Source organism: Acomys russatus, chromosome 6 (assembly GCF_903995435.1).
Source record: "Acomys russatus chromosome 6, mAcoRus1.1, whole genome shotgun sequence".
Lineage (NCBI taxonomy): Eukaryota > Metazoa > Chordata > Mammalia > Rodentia > Muridae > Acomys > Acomys russatus.
Genome location: NC_067142.1, coordinates 38,186,351 through 38,205,731, shown reverse-complemented (window position 1 = coordinate 38,205,731; position 19,381 = coordinate 38,186,351). Strand labels below are relative to the sequence as shown.

At 42.1% G+C, this 19,381-nt stretch overlaps 1 protein-coding gene across 1 annotated transcript in view; it reads right to left on the bottom strand.

Annotated features, from left to right (window-relative positions):
• Positions 1-19,055, bottom strand: part of Dennd1b (DENN domain containing 1B) — a 204,839-nt gene extending 185,784 nt beyond the window's left edge. The window contains exons 1-2 of the mRNA XM_051147519.1: positions 18,830-19,055; positions 12,511-12,575 (exon numbers count right to left, since the gene is read on the bottom strand). Of these exons, the coding sequence (XP_051003476.1) occupies positions 12,511-12,575; positions 18,830-18,885 (121 nt within the window). The 5' untranslated portion in view covers positions 18,886-19,055. The remainder of the gene's footprint in view (positions 1-12,510; positions 12,576-18,829) is intronic.
• Between the last annotated feature and the right edge of the window lie 326 nt (positions 19,056-19,381).

The following is a 19,381-nucleotide window of genomic DNA, read 5'->3' as shown; positions in this document are numbered from 1 at the left end:
CTAAGGCTCAAAAATCTTATTATGCCATAATTCTAGACCAAATTCTTCCAAGTCCATTCTCACTGTAGAGTTCTGCCATCTTAAATTAGGATAAAATAGTAATGGGGGAAAAGTAGGTTATCAGCCCAAAGGCCATGAAGAAAATAGTCTAGTGTCTGTCACTAATGGGTTAAAACACTGAGACTATAACAAGCTTTCAGCCCTGGCCCAGGTGGGGCCAGTGATCTCCTGCTACAGCAGAAAGTCTATTTTCCCAAATGTGTCACAAAATTACTGTTATTTTTATGGCATACATAAATAAAATTAAGAAACATTACAATCATGAGTACAAGAATGTACAGTCTTAAGTAAATTAAATTTGACAAATATAAGCTCCACAAACTTCATTAAATTACCCATAGAAAAGATGTCTAGCAATGATTTAACAGAATCTTACTTCAAAGATAATTCCTAGACCCCAATTAAATTTCCTAATCAAGAAAGTTATAAACAAATCCAGATAAGTAGAGGTGATGTCATTAGCGGACAGGCCTGAATTTATTGTCTTTTTAATTAGCGATCGCAGTCCAGTCTGAATATTCCTAATGCAAAAATCGGAATCCTCGACACTGATACCATGAGCATCAACATGACATCACAAATGTAAATGTTCACATCTGACCTCCTCAAGCCTCTAATCCCAGCACCTGGGCACTAAGACAGAAGGACTGGGTATGTTTAAGGCTAGACCGATTTAAATAGTGAGTTCCATGCCAATTCAAGCTACAGAATGAGACGTCTCAAAAACACCAAAAGATATAAACAGCAAGCCATTTGTGTGTACGTGTGTGTATGTGTGTGTGTGTGTGTGTGTGTGTGTGTGTACGCACATACATGCATATACACCTTCAATCATTTATACATGTATATATGCATATATAATTTATTATAAATTAACTTCAATTGAATCTGTTTAGATTTTGGCTCCACTCACAGATATTGCATATGTGTGCATGAATATACATATTGTGCATGCACGTGTGTGCGTGTGTGTGTGTGTGTGTGTGTGTGTAATCTAAAATGAAACTCAATTGTTTTATGTATATCTAACATTTATATACACACACTTAAAAACATTCCAAATTTTGAAAAGCCCTGCAAGTCCTTCCCAAAGATTTCAGATAAGGAATATTCAACTTCTTGTCAGTATCGACTTTGCTGTAACTCCGCCGACGGCAGCAGGCCTCTCCGTTGATGTGCTCTGAGAACTCCTATGCTTGTGCTACGTCTTGAATCTCACCGTCACTGATAACAACCTTTTAGCTTCTCAATGTTAACTCTCAGAAGTTTGAAAACTTAAAACTAAATGGAACTCCCATTTTGCTGCTAGGATCTGTACCGGTGAAGTTCTCCCTGAGGGAGAGAGGAACAAGAAAGATGTCCTGATGGAGGTAGGAGAGTGGCAGAGCACATGCCTAGCGTGCTCAAGGCCTAGGACCACATCCCCGGGGCTAGAAGAGGCAAAGAGGGGAAGGAGGCAGGGGATGACACAAAGGGCAGGGGAAGGGAGGGGAGGGCAAAACCACGCTATTACTTCCAAGTCTCACTTGTTCCATCTGAAACACACCACAAGTTTAACTGGTGCTATCAAATGAGATGATGACAACTTCTGACTTTGCCAAATTTCCCTTGCAGCAGGAAACTAACCTCTGAGCTCAGAGCAGGTCAGAGCCGTCTGTGTGGTGCTGCCACAACACTGAACAGGGGACATGGAAGGAGCCACTCACAGAGTTCCATTAAGCTGTCCCTTCTTCCAGGTGACAGTTGCTACTCAACCAAAATAAGCGTTTCCCTTTCTATACTGTTAAACAGTACAATTTACAAGACTCTTCTCCACCGCTGTTTAGCTGAGTGTCATAAAAACTGAAGACATGCCATACAAATGGAAGCAATAAAAGTTAAAGCACTTGGCCAAGGCCATGTTCCTGATCAGTAGTGTGTCGGAATCAGAAGCTACGGGGATCCTAGACAGCCACGCCTGCCTCACAGACCAGGATACACTTTATTTATACTCTTTTACTCAGCAAAATGATACGCTTTATGCCGAACACTACTGATTCAATTATGTCTTTAACCACTGAACAAAAATCCGACAAATATTTACAGATTCAAATCCTGTGTCCAAACAAGCAATGAGTTTTAAACATTGTTATTCTTAGGGTAAGCATTCAATGTCACTACCTATACTAGAATTGCCATTAAGCATTAGCATGTGATATTTTTTCCTATTAATTCCCAAGCTATATTTCTTCTTTAGCATATTTGGATCTGCTCATAGTAAACTTACAATCTTGACAAAAAAACGTCCCTTATTGTCAAGAATATACTATAGGTATTCCTCATAAAACCACAGGTGTGAGCAAAACAGTAAGACCCCCCCCAACACTTAGTGTTTAAGTCCTCTGTGGATAAACAAATGTACATGAATATGTGCATATGTAACATATCTATATAGATTTTATATATAGTAAAGTGATAGCATAGTTTACTAAGCCAAATAAATTAAGTCCATTACAACTATTACAGAAACACTATTTGATTTATAGAAAAAATTAAATTATCCAAGATCTTTTTAAAATATTCCAAAATAATTACACAATTTCTTCTTCCAAAATGGGACCTGAGATACTTGGACTCTAACAAGAACTATTTCTAATTCCTTTCTAAACCATTTTTAAGAACATTATCTCAGGAACAATAAACAGACCCTGAAGATATACGGTGATCCTAAGCACTAAAACACACTAAGGGGCTGGGCAGATTGCTCAGCAATTACGAGCACTTGAGGCTATTGCTGAGGACCGAAGTTCACGTCCCAGAATCCACATCAGGTAGCCCCTAAGGCACCTGCATTACTATGCGCGTGCAAGCGAGCGCGCGCGCACGCACACACACACACACACACACACACACACACACACACACACACACTCACACACACAAATTCAAGGTAATAAATCTTCATAAGCACACATACACCTGAACTGGTAGAATCTAAATCCAACGAATGTCAGGGGTACCGAACACTCGTAAAATAAATAGTCAAGTGTGTTTTACAGCTGTTCAAGTAACAAAGTTTAAGCCTGCCTAATTGTAATTACCGGTAAATTTGAAAGTCAGGCACATCCTTGTATTAGTGCATTCCTTCTACCAACCCCAGAAGTATCTCCTTCTGAAATGACGCCTTTCTGCATGCCCACACGCCTACCAGACGCCCTTGGATGCACTGCACTAACAGCTACGTGCTTTTTTTACAGGCTCAAGTGACAAATAAGAAGGAACTGAAAGAGGAAGGGCCCTTTTGATCTTTATCATCTCTGCCGACCAAGTCACAGTCTGTGGTTTATCAACAGTCCTACTTTTACAAAGTCTTAAACGGGGTGCCCATTTGATGTGATGATAAAATCCGCAGCCTTTCAAAGTCTTTTACACTGACATTTTCTAAAAGATTTAAAAATCTCCACCAGGCTTGAAGAATACAGGACAGTCTTTTTTTCTAATTTCACTTTAATAACAGGAGATAATTTACCAAGCAATCCTGAACACCATTCACATATGGATAGCACTCAGGATATCAGTGACCTATAGTATTCATAAACATGTTTTTATTTTTTTACATCTTTACCCTTAGTTTTCAAATTATGTGGGGCTTTCTTGTTTTGTGTTTGGTTGTTTGGTTGGTTAGGTTTGTTTGTTCATTTGTTTGGTTTTGATTTTTCCAGACACGGTTTCTCTATGTAAGTGAAGCTATCCTGGAGCTCACTCTGTAGACCAGGCTAGCTTTGAACTCACAGAGATCCACCTCTGCCTCCCTAGTGCTGGGATTAAAGGCATATGCCACCACCCCTGAATTAAACTATGTGGTTTTTGTTTTTTGTTTTGTTTTGTTTTGTTTTGTTTTGAGACAAGGTTTCTCTGTGATAGCTTTGGCTGTCCTAGACTCACTTTGTAGACCAGGCTGGCCTCGAACTCACAGTGATCCACCTGCCTCTGCCTCCCAAGTGCTGGGATTAAAGGCGTGCGCCACCACGCCCGGCCAAACTATGTGTTTTTTAAAGGAACAAGTTTAATAGCCAACCACTCTTAAATCTTCAACAGTAGCTAAGGAGGATTTCCATTCCTTTACCAGCCCAGAGGCGGGGGCTGGGGCTCAGCGTAGAGCTCAGCCCCAGGGCTACTACAAAAACTGAAATAATAAGAATCATGTTTAGAGACAGCTCGCCTTGTGCTCTCCTCGGTGTTCAAGTCACAGTCAGCCTGTAAGAACTGGCAGCTCCCGATCCGGGCAGGCTACACTACTTCAGCAGGGACCCTTTAGAGCAGTGGTTCTCGACCTTCCTAACGCTGTGACTGACTCTTTAATATAGTTCCTCATGTTGTGGTGACACTCAACCATGAGCTTGTTTCATTACTACTTCATAACTGTACTTTTGCTACTGTTATGAACTGTAATGTAAACATCTGACATGCAGGAGATCTTATATGTGGCCCCTGTGAAAGGGCCATTCAACTCCCCAAAGTAGTCACAACCCACAGGTTGAGACGCACTGCATTAGATGTGTTAAAACCAAGAGCAGTCTACCTCCTCAGAACCATTCACAAGAGTTTAAGTATGAAAAACAAGTAATTTGAGGAAAAGGTAATAGCCTGATACCCAACTGATGGGTAGGAAATGTCTAACGGCCACACCCTCCATCACCCCACAACTCCACTGTGCTCAGACTCACACACACAGCGGGGGAGGGGGCGCTACAATACCACAGCCTTTACTGCATTGTTAACAACCTGAATGTGACACACCCCATTCAACAAAGCCATCCCTTTACCTGTGCCTGACTCACAACTGGCGCTTGGAAAAACTCACTGAAATGAATGAGAAGACTAAACACTTGCATGGCGTTTAGGGACATCTTCCCATGGCCTTGTTCATAGGAATATCAGAATACAACTCTAGAACAGCGAGAAGGCTCAGTGGGTAAATGTGCTAGCAGGCTGTCCTCTGACCTCCACACATGGCATATGCACTCTAAACAACAAAGAAGTGTAACTTTAAAACTAAATAGTAATAATTGTGGCCAAGCTTAGCATTATTGGGCATTTTTAAAAACGAGTGGCTTTATAAATATCACTGTGAAGTATCTCACTAGTGTTAAAGGACTGATTTAAGAGAAACCTAACAGTTAAGAGCTTGGGCTCCTTATCACAGAACAGGTTCAAATCCCAGTCCTACCTCTTGAAGCTGTGCATCTTGGGGAAATGATTTAACCTTTCAGAGCCTCTATTTATCTTCTGAAACATACAGTCACAATCTCCTATAATTATAGTAAAAATACTATGGATAGATAGATACTTGGTATATTATTCATATATACCCATAATACTGGATATATTCATAATTCTGACATATTATGAATGGCAAATATTGTTTTCACTATTTCCATAAAAATCGAACTTAAAGTCTAATCAGACAAATAAAAACATAATTAAGGATCTTTAACTATGATTACTTTATTAACCAGGAATGGTATATATGTAACAAAATTTAAGGAACTTACTGTACACGTATTCTAAATATACTGATTAAAGCCATTAATTTGAATTTTACAGGATATAAATAAAGCTGGAAGAAAGACAATAAGACACAACCAGGATGTTCCCCTATGGCAAACCACGTATTTTATTTTATCCTATTGTATTTTATTATTTTACTTCATCATTTGGCTATGCTAGCCATCAACCCAGGACACCACACATGCTAGTCAAGTACTTTCCACTTGCACCACATCTCCATCCCCAAACTGTATCTTCTTAATTAATCTAGTTTACGAGGCTTTCTTTAAAAGTAAACTGTTCCCTTGAGAGCTGTCTATCAGCTGCTCACACCTCACTGTAAATTTAATCATTTAAGTCCTTCAAATAACACCCACTCACTTGATGTGTTATTGGAAGAGTTGCGGAGCAGAAGGGTACTTTTATAAGAAAGTGCTTGGGCCTGACACAGTCCTGGACAGCATGTAACTGCCCCACAGCCCCACATGAAGAAAGCGAGCAGCTCAGAGCTGTTCGGACAACGAAGCAACTTCCCCTCCAGGAACCTTCTAGTTCTCTCATTCATTCTACTGTCCTGAGTATTACCATCACCCAGGGCCTCCTGCATGCTTGTCAAGACCTTACTGCTGAGCTATGACCTAAACAAATACCTCTCATACATCACTTGTGGACCACTTTGGGCAAGTTTATCCACTGGGCCTTCTACTAATGCACTGGCTCCCCTCTCTCCTCTGGCCCTCTCCTTCCCCCTCTCCCACATGGTCCAGCTCAGTCTGGTCATGTCCACTGTGGATTCTCCCAGAGACCCCAGTCTCTATCTATGCTCTCCCACACATCGACAATAAACTTGCTCTTCCACCATACCTAGGAACAGTAACGTTTCCTTTCCTTTTCTTTTCTTTTCTTTTTTTTTTTTTTTTTCCCATTCATTTGGTTCTGAAATCCAGGACCAGTAATGTTTGTTTTCCTTTCTGCTTTGTTTCTTTCCCTCACTAATGTTCCCGCTATTGTCATGCCACTTTGTTTTTAAAATCACTTCTACAGGCACAGCTTGTGTTTAAAATCAAGTCTACAAGCAGCTCTCTGAATTAACTGAATCAGCATCTGCCTGTCCAACGGCCAGCACTAACCTAAGTCCAATTTATATGCTTTTTCTTTCTGTATTCACTAAGGATGTCAGATTCTGTGGTAAGCTCTCGCTTAAGAAAAATTACTAATGTAGTTCATGAATTTACTAGAAGCAAGGTAAACAAACACTTAATCAAGCTACTTCTATAACTATACACAACTATATTAAACTCTTTATGAACACAGTAAGTGCCAAAATGCTGTATTCAGCAAACTATATCATCACACTATTGAGAAAAAATGAAATAAATAAAATGCAGGCTAATAGATACCTTATTATACAAAGTATGAGGAAAACTAAAAATTATTCAAATTAAGATTCTGATTTAAGAAAGTTAATGCTAGCACCGAGCACAGGGGTGCATGCCTGTAATCTATGCACTCAGGAGGCAGAGGTAGGCGTGTCTTTATGAGTTTGAGGCCTGCCTGTTCCATAAAATGAGTCCAGGACAGCCAAGGCTACACAAAAAAAAAAAAATCCCTGTCTCAAAAAAACAAAAAAAAAAAAAAAAAAAAAAAAAAATGTTATCAAACTGTTAACATGAGTGGAAGATATTAATTAATTAATTAATTAATACCATGTTGGTGATCTCATCAAAGTAAACTAAACTAAAATAAAAACCCTTAGCAAAGGAACTTGACCCTAGGAGAAATAGTCCAGATAATGATACAGGAATAAAGTAAACAAAGTTTGCTAAAGATGTGTTTGAAACTGCAAATAAAAGTATGAGGTCAAAGAGTCATTTAATACACAGACATAGCCTTATACATGAAGAGGAAGGACCCAATCTAGTCAAGTCTATAAAAGAAATTATACAGGTAAAAGTTTAGTAACTGCTTTAAGAGGAATTATATTTAATTTATTAATTTCAGATAACACACTGTATTCCAGTTTAAAATGACCTGCAGCACATATCATTAATTAACTCTGCCCGCCCCCTCCACCCCTGTGTTATGAAGCAACCCACAGTGAGTTTGCATAGGGTACTATGCAACAACGGGAGGCAAGAGAGAAGTGACTGAGCTCAGAGCATGGGGAAAACTTCAGACAACCTTCTGCATCTCCCTGTGCTTTTGGTTTCTTCCTGAGAGTAGCACTTCCTATCCCATAAGATTGTTGTAAGACTTAAGAACCTAGTACATCTTTTAAATCTGCAGACTTGTGCTTGGCTTCCAGTCAACACGACATAAATAGCAGCAGCTGCTGCTGTTGCTTCTTAAGATCAGTTAGCAACAGGAGAGGAAACAAGAAAAAACAAAACAAAACAAAAAACCCAGAGAGAGCAGAGTCCCAAAGCCACCGCCCAAGAAAAAAAGCCTTAGAAAAGGCATCTTTACTGAGGAACAGTTAGTTTTCGTTTCCGTGAAGTGTCCAACCTCTTTGGAGAGAGTGGTGCAAGCAGAGTAACGTAACTTTTGTCACCAGATCTGTGAAAAGCCTGTCTCTGCTGCCTGCACTTTCCTGACTCTGTGGGACAGTGGGCAAGCAGAGGGTGGCAAAGGCAACGGGCTTGGAGAGCCACCAAGAACAGCATTAAGATCTAAATTGTGGCACTGCACCCGGTAATACAAGCCACTGGAAGACTGCCTCACCAGGAAAATCTCCATTTAAAAAGAGGCCACAGCTATCATGAAGACATCACCAGAAACAATTCTATTAACAAACAGGGAACTAAATAGAGAAGCCCCATCAGTTCCCCTCACGGCAAGCTTCATATCTGCAGAGGACACTGGACAACACTAACTTATTTTTTGGTCTTCTAAAATGTGTGGTGCTCTGAAGTATTAATAAAATGCCTTGAAGCAAGTCCAGACAGCATCCGACTAGGTGAAGAACTGCTATGCCAAGCTGTCGTTCAGTGACTAATTCAATTCCAAAAGAACCAAACAGTCAACAGCTCATTCTAGGGGCTGACAAGATTGGTCAGCAACTAAGAGCAATTGCTGCTCTTCCAGAGGACTCAAGTGCAGTTCCCAGCTCCTAGCCCGGTGGCTCACAACCACCTCTAACTCCAGCTCGAGGCGTTACCCCACCCTCTTCTGACTTCCACATGCACCCACACACACACACAAACACTCACTTAAAGAGAAATAAAATTTATTTTAACCTTATTTCTGATGATATATATGATACTTGTGAAAGATTTTAAGTTCTCTATGAAAAATAAGTTTCCAATATTTTAAAATGAAGATTAAAATGTTTAATTTTAATTCACTGTTCTTTTGAAGAATAAAGCGATGCTTGAACAACCCTTCGAAGAATACTTCAACTAGTCTCCTAAATATCTACTCCTTGCTAAGGAATTAACAGGCCAATCACAAGCCCCGCCCCCACCACAGCCCTCCATCCTACATGTCTACCTGAGCAAGAGTCACAGCCAGGACTACGCTGGCCCCTGAGGTTCAGCACCATATTTCCTGAGGGATTTCAGTGAAGAAAAATTCTGGCTCTAAAGAAAGTGTCGAGAAAGCCTCCTCCTCCTCCTCCTTCACATGTAGTCAAATTCAAGAAAGCAAGCTCCCAAGGCCTACTGATAGCCATCTTGAAACCACAAAGTATCCAAGCCTTTGAATGACAGGCCTCGTAATCGCAAGGTAAGAGCTGATGATTCACCCAATGGCATTCCTTTACACAGACTGACAAAACCTCTTAGTCTCAGGGCCATCTAAAAGCATCCTTATGTATATGGCTTACTCCTCAAGTCTATCATAGTGATAGGACGAACCCCAGACAAGCCAAACTACAACCAACTAGGAGTCTTAGTAAGAGACAAGTATTGACAGTTAAAAAGAAATATTCTAATACCAACAAAATTCATAATGAATAAGATTATAGACACATCAAGCTCTTAATGTGGCATAAAGTATTACTTTTACAGCCCACATAGTTATAGGCACCATGACTTCTAAGGGCACAAAGGATGATAGTTTCATAGAACCTAAAATATTCATTACGTTTATATGATTTAAAGTATCACTGGAAGAGGAAAGGGTAATGTTTTTGATGTGGTAGAGTTTAGCTTTTAAAATGACTTTTAAGCTAGGCATAGTGGCATATCCCAGCACTCTAGCAGCCAAAGTACAGCAATCCCAAGCCTAAGGCCAGCCTGAGCTTCAGTAGTGAGAAACAGTCTCAGGAAAACAAACAAAAATGCATAGAACAAACTAAAACCAATTTTCAATCGTTAAGACTCTGCTGCTGTAGTAAGCTAGAATGGCGCTGAGGATGTAGCTCAGGGCTTCGATTCTCCGAGCTAGGGAGATGGTTCAGTGGGTAAAGTGCTTGCACCACAAATGTTAAGGCCTGAGTTCAGATCCCCAGAACTCAAGTACAGTAAGGCACTACACATACATGATCTAATCACCAAGGGGAGATAGGAGGTGGAGACAGATGCACACACACACACACACATTCTTACATACACACACACACACACACTAATACACATAGTAATACACACACACGAACATTTGTATGTATTAGTTTTTAGACCCTACTTAGATTCATAGTGTATTTATGGTATGACTTAACCTTAAACGAACTACCAAGTTGTTTGCCTAAGGTATGTAAATCAGCAGTCATCTGATGTGTTATACAACAGGATAAGTTCTTTTGAGAATCATGGGAGCTTTATCATTATGACTGTATAAACCTTAAAATACCTATTTTGCAGTGTACAGAGCCATGTTACTTAAGAGTATGTAAGTGCTGACTAGTCTTGGAACTAAGTGTCAGAGACTCTCCACTGAGGCTTCAGGATGGCGAACTGGTGCCCACAAAACCCCACACTTAATGGCCTTGGCATGCAGGGGCTACGTAGGCTAAGAATACTACTAATGAGCCATGTACTATATAAACAGCCATGAAGGCACACCATGCACAAGAGAAGCAAAAATAGATGCCCCTTCTTGGAAACAACCCGCCCCCCTTCAACTCAAAGCCCAGCTAGCCCGGTATACACAATAGCTGTGAACAGCAAAGAGACCCCATCCCAAACAAAGTAGAAGGTAGAAGCCAACACTCAACACTAGAAACGCTCTTCTGACCTCTCCGCATGCACCATGGCAAGTGTGTGCTGCCATCCAAACATGGGAACACATGCACTAATGTGCACACATATCACATACACAAAGAACGGACTGACCAGGTTCAAGAGAAGCCAAAATTGTTTATCTTGTCCATTCAGATTTCCATCTTCGCCAGACTATATAAACTGCTAAACAGAAATGAAGATGTCTCTGGAAAGCAGTAATTTTACAGCAGCCAAAAGGCGAGATAGCAATAAAAGAAGTTAGTAATGGTGGTACACAGGAATAGTCAGTCATTAAAAAAGCAGAAGAAACAAAGGGAGGAAGCAAGGACGAAACCACGGAGGCTTTACGTGAAGGTCACAGTCTCTAACACATGCACAGACCAGTTGTTCTATGAAGCAGTTTCAGACTTTGTAAAGATTGCTTTGTGACCTGCAGAGCACACATTTACAATGATAAAGCTCCCATGATGCCCAAAAGAACTTATCCTGTTGTATAACACACCAGACGACTATTGCTCCACACACCTCAGGCAAACAGCGTGGTAGTTCTTTTAAGGTTAAGTCGTACCATAAATACACTATAAATCTAAGTAGGGTCTGAAAAACTAATACACATACGTGTGTGTGTGTTCAGTGGAACATTCCCAAACTGCACAGGGAATATGGCTGTGCTTGAGAAGACCACAAGTTAACAAACTTTACCACACAGAGGACAGTGAAGCTGATTTCTCTAATTGGAACAGGTTCCTTAGAGCCTTGGGTTTCTTCTTGCTAGCTGGCAAACCTGATCAGAGCTGTAGTTCCAGGAGACCAGAAACAAAGCACACAAGTTCTGGAGCCAAGAACGTGTGTGATTTCCTACCTAAAATTAGCCATGCCTGTTTCACCACAGCTGGCCTGGGCGCCTCTATTTTAAGGTGTGCAAAGCCAAATTACTTAAGAGTATGTAATTGCTGACTAGTCTTGGGACTAAGAGTGTCAAGAGACTCTCTACCAAGGCTTCAGGATGGCGAACTGGTGCCCACAAAACCCCAGACTGAATGGCCTTGGCATGTAGGTGTGAGGTAGGCTAAGAATACTGCTAATGAGCCACGTACTGTGAACAGCCATGAAGGCACAGCACACAAAAGACCAGCAAGAAGAGAGAAGCCCCTTCAGCTTTGACTGACACTACACTCCCAAAAACACGCAGGAAGGTGATGAAAAGTGGACAAAAGTCACAGGACTTTTAAAAGGTAAATATCTGTTGTCCTGGAACATTTTATATAGACTCCAACGAAAGCCTTCCGAGTCCTGCCAAACACGTTTGCCTCCTCAAGTGCTGTGCGACCAGAGCAAACGCAACAGACGGGCTACTCAGTCTACACACTGCACTCCAGAAACATCGGACAGGACTGGCCAAGGTCCCACTGATAGAAGCAGGAGAATTTGCAGAATTTCTTTAAAACAGAGCTGACTTTTCAGACACAGATGAAAGAACACAAAAGGGCATACCTTCTCACCACGAACAAGGGCAAGTCTGTCAACAGGGAATAAAACTGAGCTGTAAGCTGAAATCCAAGCTGCGCCGATAACGTCCGTGATTTCTACAACCCCAAAGCAAAGACCCAGCGTCTATTTTATTACTTGCAATTCGAGAGACTGGAACAGACAAGTGGCACTATCAGGTTGCTGATGCTATCACGCTCCAGCAGGACACAGTATTAACACTTGCTTTTGACACACTCGACTACATTAGGAAGTAAGAGAACACACATACCTTCATCCTCGGAGGCATGACACTGCACTTTCAACACCAAGTCAAAAGTTCTTTCTGGATTTTCCCTAAAATTAAAAGGACTTTTGTTATATTTCCTTTGCACATCAAGAAAGCAGTATCTATAAAGCTTCTATACAACTGTCTCTATGCACGTGGCTTTTGTGGTGCTGAGGAGGGAAACCCAGAGCCTGTTCATGCTAAGAACTGCATCCCCATACTTACTGACTTCTGAATCTAATCCTGTTCCTGCCTCGACGTAGTCTATGATACTCCCTCAGTAGGCAGCAGAAATATAATGAAAATGTTTTATGAGTCTGATAAGAGTTAAAGTTCAAACTTTGGAGTTCTGGATCTAGGGGCAAAGTATTTCACCCGCGAAACTGCTTCTTCACCTAGAATGTGCCTGCCGACCTCACTGAGTAACTGTGAGGATTCTACACCAAATCTATACCGGAGAGCACATTGACAGAGTAGTACTTTTCACCTGGTTGAACCAAAATTGGGAAGCCAGTGCACTCCCTAAGAATCTTCTCACCACATGACAAAACTGACACACCTTATTCCTGCTGTGTTATAGACTGTCACAGGGAAGTGCCCCATGTACAGGCTGGTTTGCTCAGGCCTTTCCTGAGATGGTCTTTACTGTACTCAAGCATGTTGGAAGTACTGAGCTGTTCACACACTGCAAGCTAACAAAACCTAACAAAAATTATCTTTATATCAATATCTTTAAGGAGTTTGGACGCTGGCCTCCTCATGAATCCCCCCCACCAAGAACAGAAAGTTTGCTTCGTTTCCTTTAGAAGTTAGCAGTTTGGGGTTTATTTTGTTTTGGTTTTCCTAATTTTTCACACATTTTACTGATTTATTTGATAAATTCCAAAACGTAGACTGAAACCTACTGAGATACTTAAAGCAAACATTTGCTATTGTAATGTTCTTCTCCATCAGAAGGTATAAGATTACATCCGGGGATGTGCCTCATCAGTACACAGTATAGAGTGATTGAAGCCTTGGGTTTGATCATGATGGGAGGGAAAGGCAGGGGGAGCTGTTAAAGGAAAAGACATCACAACGCAAAGAAGTGATGATGTATATTTCAGTTACTTCTGGTCTTACTGCCTTTGTACATTGGCTTTTTTAACATATACTTTCTTCAAGATATTAATTCTACTTCTCACTTCCTAAATAAACATTGATTTTGTGTGTGTGTGTGTGTGTGCGTGTGTGTGTGTGTGTGTGTGTGTGTGTGTGTGTGTGTATCATGCATTTAAAACAAGAAGGAAAGACAGGCCATATAAATATCCACTTCCTCATCTCACCCGCTATTAACTTGTTTCATGGGTATAAAATGGGTTCCGAGAATCTTTTTTCTTTTCTTTTCCTTTTTTTATTACCTCATAATGCAATTAACTGTCCAAAAAGCTTGTTTTACTCACCCTGCCCTCTGTGATGTCAAATACTAAAGGAAAGATTCTAAATTGCCTAACATTTGTATTTCCATAGGATGTCTAGGATTTGTCTTAGGTAGAAAAATTAAATACTGACTCAGTTATGCTTCTCTGAAATCTAAAAGGGCCTTTCCCCGTGGCACAAATACACAGTGGGGTAAAACGGAAGGGGAGGGGGCGGCAAAAGAACACAAGGATTTCTTCCCAAAGTTAAGTTGCAGGAGGAAAAACAGCAAACGCCCATTTGTAAGACACCTCCAAGCTGAGGCACCACCGTTATTCAAACTGCTTTTCACCTACTCCTCACAAGTAAAATGGCCAATGATGAAGAGCCACCTTAGTGCACAGACCACTCTACAAGCAGCGCACACACAGAGCAGCGCTGTATAAACAAACGGGGCTTTCGTTTTATGCGAAGGCAAAGCACCAGAAAGCATCCCAGACCACCCTGGAAAACCACCACCCAGAAGGGAGCAACGACGATCCTAACGCCGGGGGAGCGGTTTCCTAACCACGGCTCGCAGAGCCGCCGGCTCGCCCGCCCACCCGCCGCGGCGCACGGCCGACCCGGCCCGGGGAAGCAAGGTCTCGGGACCGGCAGGCTTTGCGGCCTAGCGCCGACCGCCGCTCAGCGGGCTGTACCGGGCAGGCCGCACTCGGGACGGCGGACAGCTGGCTCCGCCGCCGCTCACCTGATCCTGAGATCCATGGTCACATGTCGCTGCGGGGCCGCCGTCGCCCCGCGCCCGCACCCCAGCACGCCTCCCGGGACGCGCTGCTCAGAGCGGCGGCCGGCCCACGGCGCCCTCCGCGGCCTCGCGGGGACAGCACCGTGGCGACGCCGCCCCCGCCCCCGCCCCCGCCTCTCGGTTCCCGCGACCCGGCGGCCAGCGACTCCGCCACCTTCGGCGAACCAGGAAGTCGGCGGGAGGGGGAAGGGGCGCCCGGGGACGCGCCCAGTGGCTGCACCTGGCCGCGCGGCTCGCGGACGGGACCTGCCCTCCTGCTGTCCTGGACACCGGCCCCCGCTGCTGCCGTCTTGGAAAAGCACCTCTCCTGCCCCGGCCTTCCCACATCACGACTTCCATTCATTGCACGCTGAGAGCTCGAGTAGATGCTCCGGCTTCTGCCTCCCTCCAGCCGCGGCCGGGTTAGTGCTCTCTGAAAGCCAGAGCCGCCCCCTCCTGAGTCAGGAATGTTCAGACTTATGCACCTGCTAAAACAGCTCTGCCAAATAGCTCAAGTTGCCTGCACATATGGGAAACACATTCCTGCCGCAGACACTGACGCACCGCCAGAGAGTTAACTTTTGTACACACAGTGGCAGGCCCCCTAGAGTGTCGTTCTAGGGGAGCTGAGAGGGCACCGCGGAGGATGGAGGAGGTGGAACCTGATTTCCAGAACTCCCGAGGCATGTGTTCTGTTCGCAGGGATAAATACTGGCTAGGTGTTTTCCACACCTGAGCTATAGTTGCCTTAATCGCGGCCTCACAGAGCAAGACACTGGATCTGAGATAAGCAGCAGGCAAGTGGTAAAGGTGGAGTCAAACCAAGCCTGGCTGTTGCTGACTCTTTACCGTGACTTCTTAATGCCTCTTCTGCTGCTATCTCAAATTTGGCATCTACTAAGAAGACATTTAGAAAGATTTGTAGTGAACGTTCAAAACATCGCCCAGGGCTGGAGAGTCACACAGACTCCCTTGGGAACTGACGCTGGCCTTCTTTCAGCTAGCATCGACTGTCATCTCATGGGGGTTGCTCCACACAGAAAGTACGAGAATGAGGAAACCAAGTGTGGTATGAATGCGGTATGAGTCATGAGACATAAAAGTCAGACATGGAACCTTGGAAAAATGACGAACAGGTTTGATCTTAAACTTCCCTGTCAAAAGCTATGTTGCCCCATCAACATAACAAGACGTATTCCACAGCCACAAAACCTCTTGTTTAGAAATGAGAGCTCAGTGTAACTGAAAAATGAAACAAAAAGACGCTGCATTTGTGCATACTGTGTTGTCATAGCTTGACTTGGGGTGGGATGAAACTTCAGTTTCTTGCTTCCTATATTCGTAAAATGGGAATTATTACTTGCGTATCACATGAGTAGTGTGTTGCCCAAGTTTAAAAGTGCTATGCTACTGGTAAGACATTTGGAGAAACCATTCGGTGAATTTCAGTTTCACACTTAGGCCGACTACACCATGTAATTTTGGTTTTCCCGTATTTTGCTGCCTAACAAGTTAGCATGCTCCAGAGACTTAAAATAAATCCTGCCTAGTGTGCCTATATCACGAACTCTTAGTCTGGGGTGAGAAAACAGTAACAAGTGTTTTCACCATCCATTGTTGGGATTATGTAAAGTGACAGTCATACATACTGCTGTATAGTGTGAAGCTTGTTACTTATTCAAGCGTGTGAAGACAAAATGCCACACGTGTATACCCTATAACAACCACATTTGAGGCCGGCTACAATGAAGAGTTTGATATTATTGAATAAACACAGATGGATGTGATCCATGTGCACAGTTTGTCAAAATTGCTGGAGAAAAAACTTGGGATAAACCTATCATGGTGGCATGTTTCTTAAAAACTGTATAGTATAATTCCAGCCATGCTTGCTTCATATAAAACACTCTTACGAATAGAAAAGTTTATGGAAGGCGAACTTTCAGATTGGTTGTTACATTTGCCCAAGATCGTATTTCGGCAACAATATTTCCTACCTGACAATAGAATTTTTAGAACCATAATAATTCAAGAACAAGGTAATCCCTCCCCTGAAAAAAAAAATAAAAGGAATATAGTATTATAATAGTGTCATTGAGGAGCACGTAGTAGCGGGGCCAGGCGGTAGCTCAGTGGTAAGGCATTTGCCTGCCATTTACAAGATCCTGATTTGACCCACAGCACAGAAAGGGGGGGGGGGGGAAGAAATACATTCTTCAGCTCATGAGTGTAGTATTCTAAGAATATGATCTTGAGCAGGGCACCGTGGCGCATGTCTATAATCCCAGCATTCCAGGAGACAGAGACAGGTGGAGCTCTATGAGTTCGAGGCCAGCCTGGTCTACAAAGTGAGTCCAGGACAGCCAAGGCTACACAGAGGAACCCTATCTAGAAAAACCAAAATAAATAAATAAATAAGTAAATGTGATCTTGATGATGTGTGCGTTGATGGCAAAATTCAATAAAGGAGAGTTGAATTAAGATAGCCTAATATGTCGATAGGACTGTCTATTTCACCTTAAAGTTTTGCTTTATCTAGTTTGTGACCATGCTCCAGTTTATAAGTACCGAGTCTACCTAGTAAATGGAACCACTTCTCGTGTTACAACTCTTTTGCCTTCAATGTTTGGGTTTTTGTTTTTAGTTAGTGTGTGTGTGTGTGTGTGTGTGTGTGTGTGTGTGTGTGTGTATGTTTTTATTTCAATAGTGGTTTCCTGGCATTTGTATACTTCTTTTGATCTTTTTACATAGAAACTTTCTAAACCATTAGGTTTGAACTTATTCTTCAATACCTAGTTGTGCCCACTTTGTTCAAGCTAGACCCAATGGTCTCTGGCTGATACTTATTGCCTACTGGTGACGTGAAAGAACCCAAATCTGGTCCATCTAGTGAGCCAGGTGCTCCATTTCCCAAAGTATGGATAACCACAGAGGTAAGCACATACGTGCTTTATCCATGTAGGGACAAGTCTGAGAAGCAAAACATATTAGTATGTGGCAGTGCTCCCTGCCAGTCCCTTCCCTCTGGGAAGAAGAAAGACACAGCTATGGACTCTCAATGATATTTAGAAAATAATTCCATCACTAATGCTTCAGGAATAATGTAGTCCAATCATCTTGGCTCATAGAATAAGTATCAATTTTATCTGTCGTTAAGCTGTATTTGTTTCTGCCATTTGACAATGCTTCCTATTCGTTTCTTGTTTTTCGTGCCCCTTCTCCTTCAGCGTCTTTTGAATTGATGTTTTTCGTGTTCTCTTTCATGGCCTCCCTCAGCTCTAACCTAAGGCTGGGAAGTAATGGACTCTCCAATCATTAACTAGACACATGTTGCTTGTGGGCCCCATCAGTCTATATCAAAGTTAAAGATGTCAAATAGCTAATTTAGAATTCAATTTTTAGAGGCACCCTGTACCCCAACTGTAGTTGGCACATTTCCAGTCAGCCGGTCCCTAGAATCTGACTCTCTTTGGCTTCCAACTATTATTCTTATGTTCAACTTTATTAATAGCATTCTAATCTTCACTCATGGTGAAGAAAACTTCTTTCAAAAAAATACCCAACAAGTCAAATTTCTTAGGAAAATTACCATAAAATATAATGTATTGACTGGATATGGTGGCCCATGCCTTTAACCTTAGCACTAGGGAGGCACAAGCAGGTAGATCCCTATAAGTTTCAGACCACACAGACTACACAGTAACACAATGTTTTAACTTGACTTTTAAAGTGAACTGACACAAGGAAAACATTCTTCTAGGGTTCCCTTCATACCCTACAGCAATTTCGTATATTTGAATCTAAAGGCAAAGTCTCTCTCAACAAGATGATATAATCATCATCATCATCATCGTTATCTAATTTATGTATTGATTCAAAAGTACCTTCCAGTTTGTAGACAAAAGTGCCACAAATTCTGATATTTTTATTACCAAAGCTGAGCATAAACAAATAATTACAAAATTCAAATAGAAAATTATATTATTTTTCTGTTAAACATATAATAAAAATATTATCAAAACCCATGTAACAAAACATCCTACCCCATCCTCCCACCCCTTCCTCCCACCCCCATCCTCCCTACCCCGCAACCCCTGTCTCCAAGCAATTTGTCCCAAATTGTAAAATGGATTATCTTACCTCTGACCAGCTTCTGCTAGTTCACTCTTGTCTTCACTCCTCGCCCTGCTAGACATTGGAAAACTTCAAGCAGTCCTTGGAATTACGAGCAGAGGCTATCGGCAGAAGAGTAGGACCAGAAGACCGTAATCAGAGGACTTAAATTTTCCAAGGGACTCCGAGAAGTCTCGCTTCCACCCCAACAAGCAGTACAGTGTTTGTGTAACCCTGTGCACTGCATGGGAAGCAAGCTCCTGACCCCACCCACGAGATACTTCACATAAATAAAACATCATCATTGTGTGACAGCCCTGCTCACACCCATTGAATGCTTTAGTGGAATGAGTAATCACATCCAAAGTGCAAGGTCATTAGAATTTACTGGAAAGACTCAGGAGAGAATATCTAATGTACTAGTGATCCAACAAAATCAACAACCCTATCAACGACCCTTAATCCTGATGTGAAAGAAATTTTTTTAAAAAAGGAAAAGAAAAAGAAAAAGAAAGAAATCCTGTTTGCCAAGTTCTGCTTTCCTAAAATACAATCCCTAGACAAACATGACATACAGAG